An 18,760-nucleotide genomic window follows, 5' to 3' on the forward strand; every position below is an offset into this window, starting at 1 on the left:
CTGATGGGGTTAGAGTGAAGAACATTTCTGAGAAGACTGGAAAAGACTGGAGATCATAGCAGCTCCCTCCTGCTGCTTTGCAGAAAATTTTTTAAATCGGTAACGTGGACTCTTTATTAGACACTTAAAAAAAATTCCTAAGGTTGTTTTTAAAACCTGAGACATTTAAAATTGTGCCCTTTTTTGTTACAAATTTGTGCTTCTGCAATGGAAACTTGGTTTTACAGAGAGAGGCTAAAGCATATAATTTTCTTTTTTATTTGAAATCTGTTTATTATTAATGAACAAAAATGTTTTGCTTTGAAAATATTAAATTTTATAAAATAGATTAGTGGTAAGTCTAGTTATCTTTCGATTTCATTTGCAAAGCACATTAAACAATTCAATTTTTTGGCCTTTTGTATAATTTTTAACCCGAAAAATAATATTGCTTCAAGAAAGCATTAGTTTTTAAAAAGCACATTGCAAGTTAATAGTTGACCTATTTTTTCCCTGCTCAATCAAATTAGCATGCAATATTGTAAAGATGCCAAGATTAGAATTTTCCCTACAAGCGAAAATACAATACATTGTGAAGCCTTTAGATGGAGACATAGTTCAAATAAACACTAGAATTCTGTTCACAGTGCTTTGTTTAAGTATAAAAATGAACATTTAAGAATACTGAGAAGGAAATATGAAAAGAAATTCATTTAAGATGCTTATACTGATTATAGAATTTATATTGTATTTAGCCTTTCTTAATGGAAGGGTTTTTCTGCGTATTAAGCTGACAAAGACTAAAAGGTTACATACTCTTGGCCAGTAAAGTAAATTTACTGTCCTTGCACCTTACAGCAAAGCATATTATACTGCAAATAAGAATGCTGTTGTTGATGATGCAGAATTCAGGCCGTATGTAATCAGTGGCATGCATCAAAAGTCATCTGATAGCCACATTAAAGCCACGTTTCCTATTAAGAATCAGACTAAATTATAACATGGCACTTCCCAGAATGAGCCAAGGAAACGCATTCTGCAAGAAGAAATAATTGTATTTGAGTGTCTCTGTAAAAATCCGGAAGTCTTTTAGCAGTAAGTAATAATGCTTTTCTTTTTAGTCTGCCTTCTTTTGTATTGCAATATATTCAGCCTTACTGGCAAGCCTATCACACTAATTATTATTACATCTAGTGGTTCAGTTATCTTGATGACTACTGTAGCTGAAATACTCCAAGGTCAAATTCTTAATAGCGTGAATCAGACTAAGCAGCCATCATACATGCAGTTGCTTTTGAGATAGACTAAACAGTGTATTCCAGGCCTGTTTATGGGTTTTATTATTCTTTCAGATGTGGAGTAAATTATACGTACAGGTTAATTGCGCCATTCATTTTGCAAAAGTTCCTTCTCAAAAATCTTGAGAGGTGCAGGTGTCCTGTGGTGAAAATGACAGCACAGGCGCACCTATAATGATCTTATTGACCACAAAAGTCTTCAGCCCAACCTCCAGTGCTTTTAAGTGATCCGAAATAATCTGAGTGGTTGGTTATATGCATCTTCTCAATTCATAGACTTTCAATAATTTCATATGATACTTGTACATGTAATACATCCATTGGCACACAAATGCCTGTTCTGCTTGGTTTATGTACACACAAAATGGTATAAATGAACTCCAGACCATGTGGAAGCAAACTGCTCTACCCAAATTCCTCCATATCTCTAGAGTGGAAATAAGCATTTAGTTTGTAATGTATCCAAATATAAGCATCTGTACACATTTGGATGTTCTATGAATATAAAATTAAATATGAAACTTCTTTCTTTTGTGACAGTTTTCTTTCTTTAATTTTTTAACATTGCAGTTGCACATCTGGACAGCAGTGATTTCTTCTTTAATTTAAATGTGTTGCTTTTTTATAGACCGTTTTGAGTAAAGCAATTTGAATTGTGCAACTATTCATTCTGAACATAGAAAAACATCCATTTAATTCAAAGATTATTTCTGAGGGAAAAAGTAAACATATAAAAGAAACTGGTTTGTGTCAGCGCTGGCTTTCCAGGGTTTTTGGCTTTGTGGTACTCAATACTTATCTTACAAAGGTAACATAACCAAGATTTTTCCCTTTTTGTTTAAAGACATATAAATAAGTGGAAGACTTTAGCCCTGGGAAAATCATAATACAAAGTGTTTTAAGAATTATTTATGAAACTTTTAACCCCCTTTTGTCATTTTAGCTTTCAAACATGCACCCTAAATTAGTATTAAAAAGCAGGACTCAGTATCCACTGTCCCGTGATGATTTTAATAGTGAAGTTTACCTGAATCTACTTTTCCTCATCCTTTTACTGTTTTGGTCTGCCTTTTCTGCATCCTGTTGGTCCCCTCCCTTATACATCTTTGTCTAGTGCAGTAATTCTAAACATATTGTCATATTTTTGTTCAGATTACCAGCATCATTTTTAACATTTTCAGCCAAATAAAATTTTATTTCCTTGCAAATCATAAAGCATTTAGTTGTATCAAATTATAATTAAAAGTCATAATTTTAATAGACCTCCTATACAACTGTATAAAACATACAGATTCTTCAGATGCAGTTTTGCTCCATTTTGATAATGGATTTTTAAAATATACAGCTACATATTCTATTGTATATGTTAATGACGAATGTTCAGCAAATGTGGACTATGAAAGAAGAAATATTATGCTTCTAAAAATAGTGTTATCTGCTTATTCTTTGGCTGTAATGTAGCTGGAACGCTGCATTTGGGGCTGTCTACGTGTGTTTTTTCAAATGTCATCTTCATTAGTATTACATTCAAGGAATAGTACCAAGAATCAGTTTCTTTCAAGACCTTCCTCCAGTGTGTGGCATATAAGTCTGTGACGGGCGACATTACAGAAGGTCATGTCACTTTTAACTGCTTGCATTACATCTTTCTGATTTCCCTAGTGCCCTTCTTTTGTTTGATTAATACTACTTGCTTTCAAGCAAGGTATCAGAAAGCATAATTTGGAAAAAGAATTCTAGGGCCAATCTGAGATATTCTCCCGTACAAAAAGAGGAAAAAAACCCCAACTTTGTAAAAATGTATCTTTTCTAACACATGCATTTTTGTCGCTCTTCATTTTTTTTTTTCCTCAAGGAAATCCTACAGATGTGTTGTTATTAAATTATTGCTGACAAATGTTTGGGCAACTGGACTTTGTATACTTGAAAACAAAACTATGTAGTCCTTATTTGGTTTTATTTGAAGAGGAAAGAGCTGGAATTTGAGACTGGGACTCCTTTATTTTATTTGTTTCCTTAGTTAAGTGTTAAACTCCAGCAGTCTTTCTAAATAGCAGGTGTTACTTGAGTTCTCTGGGAAAGGTTGCAATTTTGTGCAATCCTTAAATGCACTTCAGTGATATATACAGTTTGTTTTTAAAAGCTCAGTTTGCAGTTTCTGTATTCATTGCATTTGTCCAGGGCTTATGTCTTAGAGCACAGTCCAGCTTCTGAGACACTGTTGCCTTTAAAGCCATCCATTTCATTGGACCCTTAAAGCCTGAAAATTAGTTGTGAAACCATTATCATTTTAATTGGGAATCTTTATCCACCACTCTACCTGTGCCCCTTTATATGTTCCTTAGTGTCAGTGAAACAACCAGAATTGTGTATGTCATTCAGAACCCTGAATATTTTGCCCAGGAAAAAATATATATATATCATTTAATTTCCAAAAATTAATGTTTAAATATTATTAAATTGATGTTATTTCTACTTTTATTAGTAGCTCACATTTTTTAGTACTTCGGTACAGGAACTGTGCTGAACACTTTAAACACATTGTCTCATTGGACCCCTAATCAACACTGTGGGGAAGGTGCTATTATCATCTCCATTTTCCAAGGCACCTTAAGCTTCATCTGAGCAAACTGTAACAGTGGGATACATTCTGAAGCAGCTTAAAGGCATCGCTAGGAAACCATCTGTATTATAAATCCTCACTTGTAGATGTTTATGTTGTAGCATTAAAAAGTCACTGGAGGAGGGGAAAAGCCCTCACTCGGGTGCTACAACACAACACAAAGGCCTCTCGCTGACTTTTCTGCCAAATGTAAAAGCAAATAGTTGTGTTTGGGTGATTCTGGCTGCGCATTTGTGGGGCAGTTGTGCGTAGCCAATAACCCACTTGTGCAGGGTGGGAACAGTTTGGGTTTTGCAAATGAAGAGCCTGATTCTGTAGACCTTTGGAGTCCTTCTTGAACATAAGATCTGCAACTGATTTGTGAAATGCATAAATTAACTTCTTGGTTTTTTCATGGTTCAATAATATTTTGAATCTTTGAAAATTAACTTAAAGATAGTGGAGATCTCCAAATCTTAAAGTAACGGTTAAATATCCATGCTTTCTATTGCCAGGCACAGTTTGAATATTTGATTCATTAATCTGCATCATTGAGTAGGAGGTATGTCTTTGCAGGTGAGCTAGTTGAGTTCTGTGAGATAAATGATAGGCCCTCTACCAAAATGCATGTTCAAAGATATGAAGCATAGATGAGGTTTTCTTCTGTTCGGTCTATCAACAAATATTTCTTGAATACTTATTATGAACTGCTAGGCACAATCTGAAACCATTCTGCCTTCCTTGCACTGTAGTACGATGGTAAGTACTGAAGAGGAGAGATACATAATACATTCTTTACAATAACCACCTAAAATATTGTTTGATTTTTATGTATAAGAATAAAAGTATAATATTCATTTCATTTTCCATATTTGGTATATGAGTCTACATGAGTAATTTTAGGAAAAAATTACTTAATCTAATATATATCAAATAATCATATTGTATACCTGGAATATATATAATTTTTATTTTTTAAAAATAGATAATGACAACCTTAAAATATTACTTAATATAAATCTAAAATTTATAACACCATTTCATAAGAGATACAAAAGTATGATCATTAAAAAAATCATGTGAGAGGTCAAACATGTTTTTGTTTTGCTTTTCCTTTTTTTTTTTTTTTTGGTTTTAGAACTGGGCAGGGTTTCAGAGCTGGCTGTGCTATCCCACAATCTGGGTCTGAGTTCTAGTTTAGCTACTTGCTGTGTTAGGTGAATTCTTTTGATGCAACACAATGTACTGAAATATTGTGACTACCTCTCCTATTTCAACCTCCATCACAAAGGTCCCAGTTTGGAATAGTCTGGCATACAGCACCCCAGTTATACATTGTCACTATTGTTGTCTATATATTTATGATATGCATGCTTCAAATTTTCAGGAAGTTAAAAGTCAACATGAAAGGCTATCTGATAGCCCCCATTTAAATTCTATTGGATTATAAGTCTCTTGTGGGCTGACATGACTATAGATTAAGTATTTGTGTGTTATTCATCTTTCTATTCCCACAGTCCGTAGTACTGTGTGCCTCGGTCAAGGGCATTTGTAATAAATGCTTATGGAGTATCTGAGTATAGTTAGAATGTCAAGAGTCCTTTCTTGCTGAGGCTGAACTACTTTATATGTCCCCAAAATCAGTGTAAACTCTAACCCGATAAAGGAAACAGAACATTGAGCTACTCTGATTCTTTTGAAATGCTGAGTGTCCAAATGAAAGACCACCAGATTCTACCACTTAATAGAAGATTTAAAGTATGACATTAAATTAAGAACAATTTCCCAGTTTGTCAGATACTTTTAGTTATATATCAGTTCGTGAGAACTAGAAGTTTGTGTTTGGGTTCTTCTTTTAAATCCGTTAATGCTTTTAGAAACTTTGAGAAAAATTATTAGGATAACTGAGCGTCCTGACGTATTATCTCAGTTTATGTAACTCTTTGTTTAGTAAGTCTTAGATACTGAAGTTTTCATTCATAGCATATTCCTGTCTCTATCCTAAAGCCACGTGAAAGAAGAGCTAGCTATCTCTGTCTTCTAAAGTTAGGAGCTTTGGGAGAAAGGTTTAAAAATATTTGATAACCATGATTCTGTCGAGTTTATTCAGAGATAAAGATACTGGATAAAAAAATAGAAGCACCACAAGAAATTATATCAAATGGAGTAAACACAGTTATAAGTTAGCACTTACCTGAATAAGAGCTCCCCCCAGAGTTTTTAAATTTTTGGATTCCATGGAGTGTGTGTGTATAAAAACATGATAAAACACCTGAAATGGGGTGAGGTCTCATTTGTAATGCCTGTAGTTATATATTGATCCAGGCAAGGGGAAATTATTTGGCAAATCCAAAATGACTATACCATTCTGCTGAAGTAGGTTAACCAGGAGCCATTGAAAAATACATGCGTACATATCTATCTACATTGGTTCTATATACATAATATACACATTTGATTATTGAATACATCTTTTCTTTCAGTAGTAATGTTCATTCTCATAACATAATCCATGTGTAAAATCACAGAGAATTAAAATTAGAGTTTCAGGTAATCCACAAAATGAACAAGTCATTCAGAGATGGTCAAGAGTTGACACTATATGTCAGAATTAAAATTGGAGCCCAGAAAGATATTGTTAGCATTATGCCGTAGCTCACCAGCATGAATCCACGAACAGGCATAGATTTTTATCTTAGGGTTTGGTGACAAGTGAATTAGAAATAGCAGAGCTCTTTTCTGCCATCTAGCTCCAAATTTAAAGTGCCTAATTAATATAGACAGTGGAGTAGGTAAAAAAAGAAATCTCCTGATTTAAAGCATCCTTCAAATGAGTGTTAGTTTACCTTATGCATATTTCCAATTCTTTAAATTGTCACAGAACATTTCACACAAATAGGGTTCCCCTGACTGGGATTCAGGTCCCTGGTGTTCATCAATTAAAGGCATAGCATTTTCCTAATCCCTGTCTCTAGATCAGATATTCCCTCTCAGTGCGTCCGTTTCAAATGTTAATAAAGTTTTCACTTCTAAAAGGTTCAAAATGACAGAACAAAATTCTCTCCTTTAAGAGCATGAAAACGACTTCTGTTTCTGTCTGCAGGTAGTGGAGGACATGCTAGAGGACGAGGAAGAAGAAGATGACAAAGATGACAAGGTAATTATCTTTCCCAGCACTTGGGTACCTGGGGATGGGGAAATGTAGACATGACACTGTTTTCACAGACAGTTAAAAAGGAGTTGAAGTGTTTGAGTCCAGAAAATTGGACAGTGCTGTTTATCATCCTAACAATGCCACTGCATGTTGCAAAGAGGGAGAGAGGGCTATAAATCGTCTTCGCTTTTGTCCAGAGCTGGGTCAAATATTTTTCTGCCAGGAACAAAAAAAAATAATTCAGCTTGTCTGGAACTTGATAGCTCTCACGAAGATAACGACAGTGACAACTGTTTTTGAAGGGCAAAAATTTGTCCTATCTTGAGTATTACAAATCAGGCTATACTTGGGGGGAAGAGAGGAGTGAAGAAAAATAGCAGCCTGCATGTGTCAAACATGGATATTGTCATCTGTAATTTTCCAAGAATTGCTCAGCAAAAGAACACGTGTGCGGAGGGCTCCAGAGGGCATTTAAATAATCCCAGTGCTCACTGCCCTGGCTTAGACTTGGAATGGGCCGTGGCTCCTTGGTCAGGAAAGTCTGTTCAGAGGGGCTCGTGTTTCGATTGCTGGTTGGCTTGGGGTTGGTGGCCACAGTAAATAACAGCTAGTTTCTGGGACTGCTTGGATTGGTTGTCCCCTGGGGAGAGTGGACAACTGGAAGGAGGAATCAGAATGGCCTTGCACCACGGCAGCAGTGGCTGAGGTCGGAAGGACAGCTTTCTATGGCAAGGAGGCTAGTGATGCTGGTTTATCATCATCTTTGGGCACTTCTAGATCTAAAATCCAAAAAGTCTTAGGGTGCGATAGAGGGGGGGAGTGACTGAGGGGGGAGTGAAAATATCATTCATTATTTCCACATTGTTCAGCCTATAAAACCAGATTTTGACCTTCATGGAATCTATCTGACTTCTGCTATAGTAAAGCACTGAAATTTTTTAAAGAAAGGAGAAAAACAGTGTATCTTAATTTATGCCCTTGACCTTTGATTCCAGTAGAGATGTACACTTATATCCCAGTATAAGAATTTGAGTGCTGGAAGCAAGCATTGGAAATGTCAAAACAATTCACAATGATTAGTTAACTTCCCAAATGATTTTTTTCCTGACATATTCAATGCTGGAAGGAAAACGGAAACATACACGCACACACACTTTCTCCCTTCTACTGCTATTTCAAACATTTTTAAATTCATAGAGTTTTTATGTGAGATTTTTCTTCTGGACATCATTTAGTCATTAGCAACATCATCAAACATAAAGTAACAAAATCTCCTTTCTGCAAAAACACATATGTGCTTGTTTTTAATGTTGAATAACATGAGCATACACTTCTGGCAATAAATGATATGATTTATTGTTAAGGTCAGTTGTAGAGCTGTAGAGAGCTTGTATTTAAACTCAACATGCCAGCTCTGAATCATCATTTCTCTACTGATAAACGCTGAGCTGCCATCCATTTATGGCCACTTTCCCTTGCTTGTTGCTGCTTTATTATTAAAGCCACCTTAAAGGTCCATTCTGGTAGCAGGCGTTTCCCGAGAAATGTTAATAAGTGGAAACCCTTGGTGAAGTCTAGTACTTCAGTGCTCCTGCTTGAAGTCAACCTATATTTTTTTTAGCCAGTTTGTTGATATTCTATACCACTAATCTCCCTTTTTGGTCATCTTTTAATAGAGAGGGTGTTAGGAGTGGCACATTGTTAGACGTTAGCACAACCTGGTTAACCAGTTCACCAAAACATAGATGTCAAGTAGAACATGCCAGGGTGGAAACAACCCCAGATCTCTGGAGTGGCATCTGTTGTTATCCAGTGTTTGGTTGTCTGAGATCGACACCCTGGTTCTAATGTATTTTCAGGTCTCGTTACCAAAGTTGATTGAAAGCGAGCGCTTAAATGACTGTGTGAATTTAACTGTATTCTTCTGTACAGGATGCCGACAAACAGTGTGTTTTCCATATGAAAGGATTGTGAGCTGATTTTCATAAATCCAGCCCTTTATTTGAGTGATATATAAGAAGGTTTTGCTTTTCTTCACTCATAACGCAATTGATAGTATAAAAATCATATCTGAACAAAAATAAAATTTCAAATGTAATAATTTACAATAGACTTTTAGGGACTTGCATCATAGAGGGAAGAATCTTAGAGTGGAAAGCTTATATTCTGGAAATACAAAGTTTTTAATATAAGAAATGAAAACATGAAAGGATCCTTCAAGTTTCTATTTACCAGTTTCCGTCTCTCGACTGGCTCTCGCAGTGGTAAATCTAAGTCTTGGCTATCAGATGTGTCTGAGTGGGAGAAGGGTAATTTCCTACTTTAAAAAATTCATTGGTTCCTCTATTTAAAGTTTGTGTATAGAGTCATGCGTAATGGAGTTTCATGAGAAAACAAGTGTGTTTTTTGCCATACGAGCAGGTACTGACCTCTAGCTCTCATTATTTCTCTGTTTTCTCATATGGTATAATAGTGGGGTCAGGTCAGTGGGTCCTCTTATAGGATAAAAGTAAAAAAGATTAATAAATGTGCCAAAGCCTCACTTTAATTGAACCTGAAGCATATGTTGCAAGTATGTAAAATACGTCCCAGATGTTTCACCAGGGCTAGTGTCTTGGCTTTCCCTGATTACCACAAGGCAGCTATTAGTCCTGTAACCTTTGGACTTGGGGGTAAATGGGGTATTACGTGGCACAGAATGAGAGCACCTGTTTTCCATTCAGCAAAGACCCCTGGCAGGCTTTGCCTAAGCCCATTCATATGTTTTCACTTAGCAGATTGTTGGGCGATTATGAAAAGTGTCTTTCTTTAGAGCCAGCATTGATATTAGTCACTCACAATGAAAGGACAAGTCATTGGCTACTTGACAAGGTCCGTGTGAGCAGAAACTGAAGTTGTTCACTTCTTTTGAGCTTGGAGTGTTTTCCCTCAACATAATTACATACATGGCATGTATAGACACAGGTATAAGAAGTTGAAGCAAAGATGATAATTACTTAACAGAATAGTTTTGTAATAGCTTTTCTTTAGTACTGACTTTAGCACCTGGGAAGACTTGGTTAAAGTTGATAAAAACAAAGTCATGATTTACCTGGATTCCCAGATCTTGAAGTTTTTCCGCGTTATGGACTATGAGTATTTTTTCGTAAGTTCTTCCTTTTTACTAAAACAGCTAATCGTTAATCAGGTGAGGGTTTGTGATGCTCAGACTTATCCTTTATTCTAAGAATCCATTGTCCACATTTGCTTAAATCTAAAATTAGGCGGCTTCTCTCTTAATCCAATTCCATGGTTTTCACAAAGGCAGAGAACATGGGTCTTAGTTATAAATCATTGACTTGTTAATATTTTCACTTATATCTGCATTATGTAGTAGCTCTAGGTTAAGCTGTGCTGGAGATGAAATTTTTCTTGAATTAAATGTTAGAAAGACATCATATTGCATTCTCATTTGCCTTTGTTGTAAAGCATTCTTTCAGCCATCAACCACAAAGTCACAGTTTGATCTGATTTTTTTACCTGACACCAAATCCTGCCTTTGTGGTTAATACAATATCTTTATAAATAAGGCTTAGATAAATTACCTACGTGGAACTATCAACAAACCATATAATAGTGTTTTTCACCATGTTACATATAATAATACAGTGGTCAATCTGCATAATCTGGACATCTAATTAATGAAGATTAGCTTTTGTTTTGTAGCTTTAAAAGTTTAGGCATGCTTCCCATGTTGTGTCCTACCCTTATAATAGGATCCAGCTGCAGTATCAGGAAGCAGAAGATAGAATGCAGGTTTTCCTCAGGAAAAACATGGATCCAAATGCATGGCATTCTAGTAATGTTTATCGAAAAAGATATTAAAATGTTCAGACATTTATGCTTACATTGCTTCTCTTTTTTCTTCAGCCATTATGTCAAGCTTACTGTGTTTCAAGATAAGTAGCTACAATGAATGAAATATATCTCAGTTACGTCAGAACACAGATTATTTGCCTTACTTCTCAAGATCTGTATTTTCTGGTTTGATCCTCCAGCCCTAAACATGTATATAATATACCCAAGATGCATACATCTCTGCATCTCAAATTAACTGTGAGGGGGGGAAGAAAGAGATAACTCTAATAAGTAAGTGGTATGAGAGGAGCTTTTAATCTGACAAAACAGTATTTTCTAGTTATAGTCAATGAAATAACTACATGGTGGGGAAATGGATTAAAGCTTTGGAGAAAGGCAGGAAAGGAGGAGACAAAAAAAAATCCTAACTTATCTTTAAGTGGAATACCATTGTATTAGCTTATTAGTATTTTATTTTTTGTTTATTATTTTATTATTATTTATTTTATTTTAAAATTTTGTGGTTAGTATTTATTAGTAGTATTATTGGTGTTATTGCTGCATAACAAATTATCACAAACTTAGAGGCTTTTTTAATTTTAAAATATTTATTTGCTAGGACTAGTAATAGTTCATTATAAAATATTAAAATAGGATTTCTTTTTTTCATATTTTAATTTTATTGGAGTATAGTTGATTTACAATGTTGTGTTAGTTTCAGGTGGACAGCAAAGTGATTCAGTTATACATATACATATAGTCATTCTTTTTTAGATTCTTTTCTCATATAGGTTATCACAGAATATTGAGTAGACTTCCCTGTGCTATACAGTAGGTCCTTGTTGGTTAAATCTACCTTATATATAGTAGTGTGTGTATGTTCATCCCAAGCTCCTGATTTATCCCTCCCCCCCCCTCGTTTCCCCTTTGGTAACTGTAAGTTTGCTTTTGGTATCTGTAAATCTATTTCTGTTGTGTAAATATGTTCATTTGTATCTTTTTAAATTAGATTCCACATATGAGTGATATCATATGCTATTTCTCTTTCTCTGTCTGACTTTCTTCACTTAGTATGATAATGTCTAGTTCCATCCATGTTGCTGCAAATAGCATTATTTCATTCTTTTTTATGGCTGAGTAATAATATTCCATCGTATATATGTACCACATCTTCTTTATCCATTCCTCTGTTGATGGACATTTAGGTTGCTTCCATGTCTTGGCTATTGTAAATAGCGCTGCAGTGAGCATTGGCGTGCGTGTATCCTTTCGGATTGTGGTTTTGTCTGGATATATGCCCAGGAGTTGGATTGCCGGATCATATCGTAGCTCTATTTTAAGTTTTTTAAGGAACCTCCATAGTGTTCTCCATAGTGGCTGCACCAGTTTACATTCCCACCAACAGTGTAGGAGGGTTCCCTTTTCTCCACACCCGCTCCAGCATTTGTTATTTGTAGACTTTTTGATGATGGTCATTCTGACTGGTATGAGGTGATACTTCATTGTAGTTTCGACTTGCGTTTCTCTAATAATTAGTGATGTTGAGCATCTTTTCATGTGTTTTTTGGCCATCTGTATCTCTTCTTTGGAAAAATGTCTATTTAGATCTTCTGCCCAGTTTTTGATTGGATTGTTTGTTTTTTTGACATAGAGCTGCATGAGCTGCTTGTATGTTTTGGAAATTAATCCCTTGTCAGTTGCTTCATTTGCAAATATTTTCTCCCATTTTGTAGGTTGTCTTTTCAGTTTGTTGATGGTTTCCTTTGCTCTGCAGAAGCTTTTAAGTTTAATTAGGTCCCATTTGTTTATTTATGTTTTCATTTTCATTATTCTAGGAGGTGGATCAAAAAAGATATTATAGTGATTTATGTCAAAGAGTGTTCTGCCTATATTTTCCTCTAAGAGTTTTATAGTGGCTGACCTTACATTTAGGTCTTTGATCCACTTCGAGTTTATTTTTGCATATGGTGTTTGGGAGTATTCTCATTTCATGCTTTTACATGTAGCTGTCCAGTTTTTCCTGTACCACTCATTGAATAGACTGTCTTTTCTTCATTGTATATTCTTGTCTCCCTTGTCGTAGAATAATTGACCATAGTGTGTGAGTTTATTTCTGGTTTAAAACCATACGCATTTATTAGCTCTCAGTTCAGTAGATCAGAAGTCCAGGTGTGGCTCAACTGGGTTCTCTGCTCAGTCTCACACTCAGGTATCAGTCAAGCTGAGTTCCTGTCTAGAGGCTCTGCAGAAAAATCCACTTTCAAGCTCATTTAGTTTGTTGGTAGAATGAAGTTCCTTGTAGTTGAAGGACTGAAGCCCTTGCTTTCTTGTTGGCTTTCTGCTCTTCGTCTCCACTTTCCATGGCCCCATCCATCTTTATATCCATCAGTGGAGAATCACCCCTGTCTCAAATCTCTTTCATACTTCAAATCTGTTTCTTCAGGAAGAACCCCGTTGTTTTAAGGGCTCGCCTGATTAGGTCAGGCCCACCAAAGATAATCTCCCTTTTTAAAGTGAACTGTGCCGTGTAACATAACCTAATCATAGGAATAACTATCCCATCATATTCCAAAATCCCCCTCACACACAAAGGCAGGGGATTATTCAGGCCATATACACCAAGAGGTAGGAATCTTGGCAGCCATCTTAGAATTCTGCCTGATACAACCATCTAGTCCCACCCGTGCTCTAGAACAAAAATGGAACAGTCTTTCCATTTCTTGTTTTGCTAGACCCTGATATAACTATCCTAAAGTAGAGAAATTAGAAAAGCCTGCCTGCCTAGACACGTCCTTTCAAACATTATAGGAAACATCTCATACCAGAGGTATAAACTGAGATATATTTTATAGTCATAGTACAATATGTTCCACTTGCTTATTATCTAATTCACCTCTGCAGTGAGGGCAGTTGGGCATGCAGAAAGCCCGACGGGCTCTTTACCCTTGTTGCTTCCTTCTGGGGAGAAGAGCAAATAAGAATAAAATTGGCAAAAAGTGGGAAAGGGTCCATTCCTCCTATTGGGAACCTGTTGATGCCTGGGCCCACTGAGCAGACAGCCTACTGACCTCAAGTCAGTAGAAACAATCTCTACTACATCTAGAATCATAGCAAAATTAAAACTGGTGGATACCCAGGACGGGCAAAAGAAGGCTGCCTTGCTGCCCCATGGCCTTCCGTCTCCTGGAAGGCAGGAGGCCTTCTGCCTGCACACACGCAGCTGACTCCCCCCTTTGGCCTCTCAGGAGCTGCCTGTGCACAGCCCTTGGGCCAGAGCCCATCCAGCACACATGGCTGGCCCCTGGAGCCAGGCTCCGTAACACTGTGACCCTGACTGGGGCATCAGGGGATGTGTCCACAATGACTGAGGTTTGCTTGATAGGTGGCATGGACCAGAGTCCTTAGCAGGAGTCTAGGATTAGGGGCCTCTGGCACCAGGGGCACCAGGTGTTTCTCATCCCAGGACCCCCTTATGGGCCAGTGGAACTTCTGCAATTCCATGATTCCTTTCTTTGAGCCCCTGACACTCAGCAGATGCCAGTCCATCCTCTCCCTGCCCCTTCTAGACCTCATTTTAAAATGAGGAAACCATAGTTCATACAACTTAAGTGAATTGCTAGAGGTGATATAGACAATAAGTGGCAGAGCCAGGGCTAAAACTCAGGTTTCCGAGTATAGAATCTTTATACTTCCTTAAGGTTTTCCACTAAAAAAAAAAAAAAAAAAGTAGATGCAAATTATCTCAGGGATGATCTTTAGTAGCACAATCAGAGAACATACTATCCAACCCAGCTAGGGGCTGTTTACATCTAGGTTTCCACTTCTTCTCACTGTTCTCTTATGCTTTCAGCTCTTTCCCATCATCCCAGCTAAGGAGCTATGTGGTAGGCAGAATAATAGCCCCTCAGAGAGGTCCTGTCCTAATCCCTAGAACCTGAGAATATGTTACACTACATGGCAAAGAGGCATTAGGTAGCAGATGGGGTGAAGGTTGCTAAACAGCTCATTTTACAATAGGGAGATTATCCTGGATTATCTGAGTGGGCCCAATATTACAAGTGTCCTTAAAAAGTGGAAGAGACCGGGCTTCCCTGGTGGTGCAGTGGTTGAGAGTCCGCCTGCCGATGCAGGGGACACGGGTTCGTGCCCTGGTCCGGGAAGATCCCACATGCCGCGGAACGGCTGGGCCCGTGAGCCATGGCCGCTGAGCCTGCGCGTCTGGAGCCTGTGCTCCACAACGGGAGAGGCCACAACAGTGAGAGGCCCGCGTACTGCATAAAAAAAAAAAAAAAAAAAAAAAGTGGAAGAGACCATCAGAGTGTGCAGCAATGGCCAAAACAAATGCTCAGAACCTTCCCAGCAAGAAAGAAGAGCTGCTGAAACATCTGGACCACCTGAAGGTGGAGCTCTCCCAGGTGCACATCGCCAAAGTGACAGGTGGCATATGGTCCAAGCTCCCGGAGACCTGAGCTGTCTGCCAGTCTGTCACCCTTGTTCTCACCATCATTAACCAGATTCAGAAGGAGAACCTCAGAAAGTTCATAAGCCCCAGGATCTGCTGCCCAAAAAAGCATGTGCCCTGCACCGCAGGCTCAACAAGTACAAGTACAAGGAGAACCTGGAGATCAAGAAACAGCAGCTGAAGGAGCAGCCATAGAGGACCCACCGTGGGAACCCACAGTCAGGGCCAGAGCATTGGCATTAATAAAACACACACTGACTGGGGGCAGAGCAGGGAGGTGAGCAGCTGTACTGGCTTTGAAGGAAGAGGAAAGGGGCCATAAGCCAAGGAACGTGGGCAGCCTCTAGAAACTGGAAAGGCCCCTAGAGTCTCCAGAAAGAAATGCAGTCTTGTCCACATCTTGACTTTAGGCCAGTGAGATCCATTCTCAACTCCTGAACTGCCAAATTGTAAGATAATAAGTTTGTGTTGTTTAAGCCTAGGTTTATGATAATTTGTTATAGCAGCAATAGGAACTAATACAGGCACCTTCCAACTGCATTTTCTATACTTCTCAGAAAAAATGCTGCATTTTAAAGCACTAGATCTGAGTTCCTAATTTTTCCTTATTATCTTAGTTATACTCTTCTGCAAAAATATGGCTCTACAGTTCTTCATTTAATATGGAAACTAAAAACAGAATCTAACAAAACAAATATTTTTTTCCAAATTGCCTTAGTTTTTATTTCAGAAAAGTTTGTCCAAAAGGAGAGTGGGTTAGAGCCCATCTCTAGTGCAGTTGATTACTTTCCTATTGAGGAACCTCTATTATTCATTGGTGAGTGGAGCACCAAGGCATGGTTAACTTCAGTTTTCAACAGAAGTTCACTTCCTCACAACTTTCATTCCATTCCTTAAAATGTTTCACTCTGCAAAGAACCAGGGCAGACGGTACTAGCCTTATTTGGGTCACAGACCTTTTCAGAATCTAAAGGCAGCTGTAGACATTCTCCCCAGAAGAAAACATATAAACACATATACAAATAACTTTTTTGTACCTTTTTTTTGCAATGGAAATTGAATTATTTTACAGAGACTATAACGTATCTTCCTAAAGTCTTATCTCTGTTGTTCTCACCACATTTTTCTTGACATTAATGCCTATTTTCCTCAAACACCTGAGATAAATGCAAATTTTTCAAGTAAAAATAAAGTTGAATTCAGCTCAAAAGTAAGCTTCTACAAGAAGGCTGATGTTTGGCTTTGATATTAAAATTACGGAGTGGTTTTTTTGACACAGCAATAGACTTATTATTTTTGACATCTGTTTGACTATGACTTTTCAGTATCACAGCAATAAGTGCTTAAAATACTGATTTGGCAAAAGAAAACAGTAACAAACAAAATGGGAGCTGCTGTGGCTTTATTAGATGAGGGTTAGGCATAGTGAGATTCCTAGAGTTCTCCAAAATCCTTGTTGAGATCATGCTTTGAGAAGTCTGCATCATTAATGCTTTGTCATTTTTTTTTTAAAGGATCAAGTATTCATGGTTGCATGTTAAGGTCATCAGAGGCAGGATTAGCTTTCAAAGGGTTATCTAAGGATTCCAGCTGTCTGTGGGTTTCTACCTGTAAACAAATTGGGAAGCTTTGTCGCTCCTTGTTCCAGTTTGCAGAAGCCCTTCTCCAGCCTTGGAATGTTTAGGTAGCTGTCTGCCCGCCATGTGCCCCTCCAGAGTGGCTGTTGAGCTAAAAGAATTTAAATGAAAAGATTGATTACCTAGGTGATTTGGCAAGAATATCCATCAAGTAAAGCTAACTATGATTGGACCATTTCCTTTTGGGTTATTCTAATAGTTGGATTTCCTTTGCCTCAAAAAAGAGGAACTTTCATTTGAAGGTCAACCAAACATTCGAAGACAGGTCCTCTGGAAAGCTAATTAACTTCTGTATTGCAGAAATGAATTGACTCTTCTACTCCCATTTCTTGACAAAACTTCTTGAAATAGAAGTGTGTCAGCCCTGGCTCTCAGGAGGTTGACAACGTTCATAGAAATAGAGACAAGTTTTTCATGATCGCTGGCGGAGTCGTTGACACTGGCTGACACAACTGCATGTTGAGATGAGGAGAATGTTTCTTCACCAAAGCAGCAGAACCAGATGTGTTGCCAAGCATCACAGATGCTCCATCTGAGCGCAGAGTGCCAAGATTTTTATTCTGCCTGGAAGTTTGTTTGGCAAAGAAATTCTTCACCATGTTAAAGACGTTGACTCTGCAGGTTCTAAAAGGAGTTCACGAAGTAGGAATTCTTCCTCGATTGTGATAACTTGCCAACAGGAGTTGGCTATGCAAATGGAGGTATCTATTTTCTCTAAGTTACATGCAGAAAATGAAATATTAAAGAAAGGTCAGAAACTGTAGTGGTGACATCATTTGATGAGAACACAACTTCAAGAAATGTGTGGCTTCACCACAATATTTCAATGGCCTCTGGGTTATTTCTCTTGGTGATATGTTGAACTCAAAAAATGTTTTAATACAAGTGTTTTTTCTTGGGGAAAATCCAAAGCCAGGTAAACCTCCAGTCTGTAAAAATCAAGATATTTTTATATAAAGAAAAAGATCCACAAGGTCTAATAGATTTTTAGAGTACGCAGCCTAAGGTACTCATTCAATTTTATTGGTTCCATGCTTCCATGGGCCAGAATCTTGTCCCACAAGAAATACTTCACTTTTTGTGTTTCATCACACTCCATAATTAGTGTAGAATTAATAGATATAAAAACTTCATGGTACTTTTTTTTTCTTTGAAATTTTCCAACTTTAGCTAGACTCAAAGTAAACGAAGATATATGGCTATAATCATGTTAGCAGGGTGTGTTTTCTTAGATTCCTGTCAACAGGAAACTATTCTAGAGGTCTTAACGTGGTAGTGACAATGTCACCTGTCTCTTTACCTTCCGTAGCATCTATGGCAGATTGCCTTCTGTTCAAAATGTACTTTCCTGCCTACTGATCTCAGACTTGGCCACGTAACTCACTTTGACCCATGCCACTTCCCAACGTGAAGGCTCAAGAGCCATCCTTGGCTCTGCCAGTTCTCTTTGTTTCCCCCTGAAACACAGCTGCAACTGTCCATGTAGGAGGTCTTCAGTCAGCCTGAGGTCTGGAATAAAGAGGACCTGGAGCCAACCCATATGGACAGGTAACGTGAGCAAACAATAAGCCTTTGTTTTTATACGCCTCTATGATTTTGAGGTCTTTTCTCACTGCAACATAATTAGGCTAGGCTGATAGATACAGCATTCTATGCCGTATCCTCTGCATGAATCAATGTCATGATATAATTTGACAAACGTTTTTTTCAAAAGCAATCAAAGTCTCAGATAGGAAGTTTTAAAATGTTATTTTCTTCCTAAATTCACAAACATATTCCCACCCCTTGAAG

General features: G+C 37.5%; 1 protein-coding gene across 13 annotated transcripts in view; it reads left to right on the forward strand.

The window, feature by feature from the left end:
* MCTP1 (multiple C2 and transmembrane domain containing 1) overlaps positions 1–18,760 on the forward strand; it is a 543,328-nt gene that overhangs the window by 456,657 nt on the left and 67,911 nt on the right. For 12 of the 13 annotated variants that reach the window (XM_049708425.1, XM_049708421.1, XM_049708419.1 and 9 more), the window contains one exon: positions 6,983–7,036. In XM_049708425.1, the coding sequence (XP_049564382.1) occupies positions 6,983–7,036 (54 nt within the window). Of the gene's footprint in view, positions 1–6,982; positions 7,037–10,942; positions 16,843–18,760 lie in introns of those variants that run through there. The other variant, XM_049708426.1, reaches the window with a different exon arrangement.

The sequence above is a fragment of the Orcinus orca genome, chromosome 3 (genome assembly GCF_937001465.1).
Source record: "Orcinus orca chromosome 3, mOrcOrc1.1, whole genome shotgun sequence".
NCBI classification, from domain to species: Eukaryota; Metazoa; Chordata; class Mammalia; order Artiodactyla; family Delphinidae; genus Orcinus; species Orcinus orca.